Raw genomic sequence first — 1839 nt, forward strand, 5'->3', positions numbered from 1 at the left:
ATTATCTTTGAAATTCGGTTTGAACTGCTAAAGTTGTACACTCCGTATTTCACTTTCATTAGAGATACCTTGAGGAGTAGATGAATTAGCCTCGAAGAGTCCCTCGTCCTCATCCTCATTTCCCTGTCCATCGGTGCAATAACGACATCGCATTTTTGCATCATCCCCCACTTGCACAGACCGAGTGATAATAATCAATGACGTCAGACTGATAAAAAATAAAACTGTCGGTACAATAGTGGCGATTAATAATTCAATGCGTGTCTTCTCGAGATTGAAACGCGCAACAACGAAGAACGAATCATTCTGAAACAAAAAGCAATTATTCTCTCGTGTAATTTATCGATTACTCTGGCCTTCAATTAACACATCGATCGTATCAGCATTCAAGGGAATATCTCCAGAGATATTCAAGAGATTTTGTGCTTGTTCCACTTTAATATTCACCCTTAACTCTCCCTCAACGGACTCCAATAATTTTTCAATTTTTTTATTATCAAATCAGACGATAGAATTAATTAAAAAATACTCCAGTGACTCTGTAATTGATTACCTTGTTGTAATAACAGGGATATCTACTCTGTGCAGTCTGATTATCCCCATCCCTCCCGTGGCTTCTCAGAAAATCCCTGCACTCTCCCCTCAATGTATTCACACAACCCTCGAGATTGATATAAAGCCTCGAGGTATTATAAATAGTAAGAGATCTCTGAGATGGCAGATAGACGTCAGTTTTATCCACTGGATTTTCCAAATTCATCTCGTAGATTTTCAAAAAACTCGTGAAATTCACGAAGGGCTGGGGTATAGACCTCTCCTCCACCAAACTCCCATTCACGCAGTCCTCGGTCCTGCAATAATTATCAACATTAACTAGAATTAATTCCTCTACTTCTCATTGTCCGCGATAATTGCTTCATGGATCGTCATAATTTTCTTGGCATCAGTATTATTATTGAATCGATTGGTGAAAAGGTCAGATGTATTTCCAGGAGAACGTTCAATCGTTTTACGAGGAAGTGGTGTACACTGGAGTGGCTTAATGGTTTTTCCAGTCATCGATATCGCGATATCGATATCGGGAAAAAAAAAATGAATTATTCTGCAGCGACATAAATTACCGAGAATAACACATTTTTCTCTCAGGTATTAAAATTATTTGGATTATCAATTACCTGATGGTGTTTCCTGCTCTATTTACAGCGAAACAGCTGGTGATTAATCCCAGGCCGTTGGTGTCATCCCAAATTTTTTCCGGGTTATCCAATCTCGTGCCCAGGAGATTGCCCCGGGCACGATTAAGAGCCAGTGCTCTGGTGCAACGTGCGGTGTAGATATTGTCATCCTGCATCAGGAAAACGTTGACGTTTCTGGTGGTGATTCTCGGGCAGTAACGGTCACAGGAGAACGGGCGTTTTATTTTTGTGCAGCGAGAGCTATGGCAGCTGAAGAAACCGTTGAGTTTCATGTTGTCTTTCTCACTGTCAACGATTATTCCGTCAGGTTTGTGATGGCAGAGCATCAATTCGCTCATATTCGCGCAATGACCAAGACTGCAATTAAAAACACCTGACAGAGCACTGCAGGCACTTCCATTGTTGCAATTGTATCTCTTCAATGAAAGCAGATTCACCTGGAATTCGTTGTCCAGATATTAAATTATTTTGAAATTCAATGGAAGCCTCTGTTGAGAGAAAAATTCTTATCGCCTCATGCAATCCTCGAATTGTTTACTCTATTCCCAGAAAAAAACAATCGATATCACTATTTTATGTTATTAAAAAATAAGACCACATATTTCTCCGGAAATTTTAGTCGTGAATTTTGTTTCTTCGTCTT

At 39.6% G+C, this 1839-nt stretch overlaps 1 protein-coding gene across 1 annotated transcript in view; it reads right to left on the minus strand.

Annotated features, from left to right (window-relative positions):
• Nucleotides 1-1839, minus strand: part of Teh4 (tipE homolog 4) — a gene marked incomplete at its 3' end in the record, with an annotated part of 3316 nt that continues 1477 nt past the window's right edge. Inside the window, 3 exon segments of the mRNA XM_011311584.1 lie at nt 1-306; nt 554-851; nt 1176-1633. Coding sequence (XP_011309886.1) covers nt 28-306; nt 554-851; nt 1176-1633 — 1035 coding nt within the window.

This window comes from Fopius arisanus, unplaced genomic scaffold (assembly GCF_000806365.1).
Source record: "Fopius arisanus strain USDA-PBARC FA_bdor unplaced genomic scaffold, ASM80636v1 scaffold00090, whole genome shotgun sequence".
NCBI classification, from domain to species: domain Eukaryota; kingdom Metazoa; phylum Arthropoda; class Insecta; order Hymenoptera; family Braconidae; genus Fopius; species Fopius arisanus.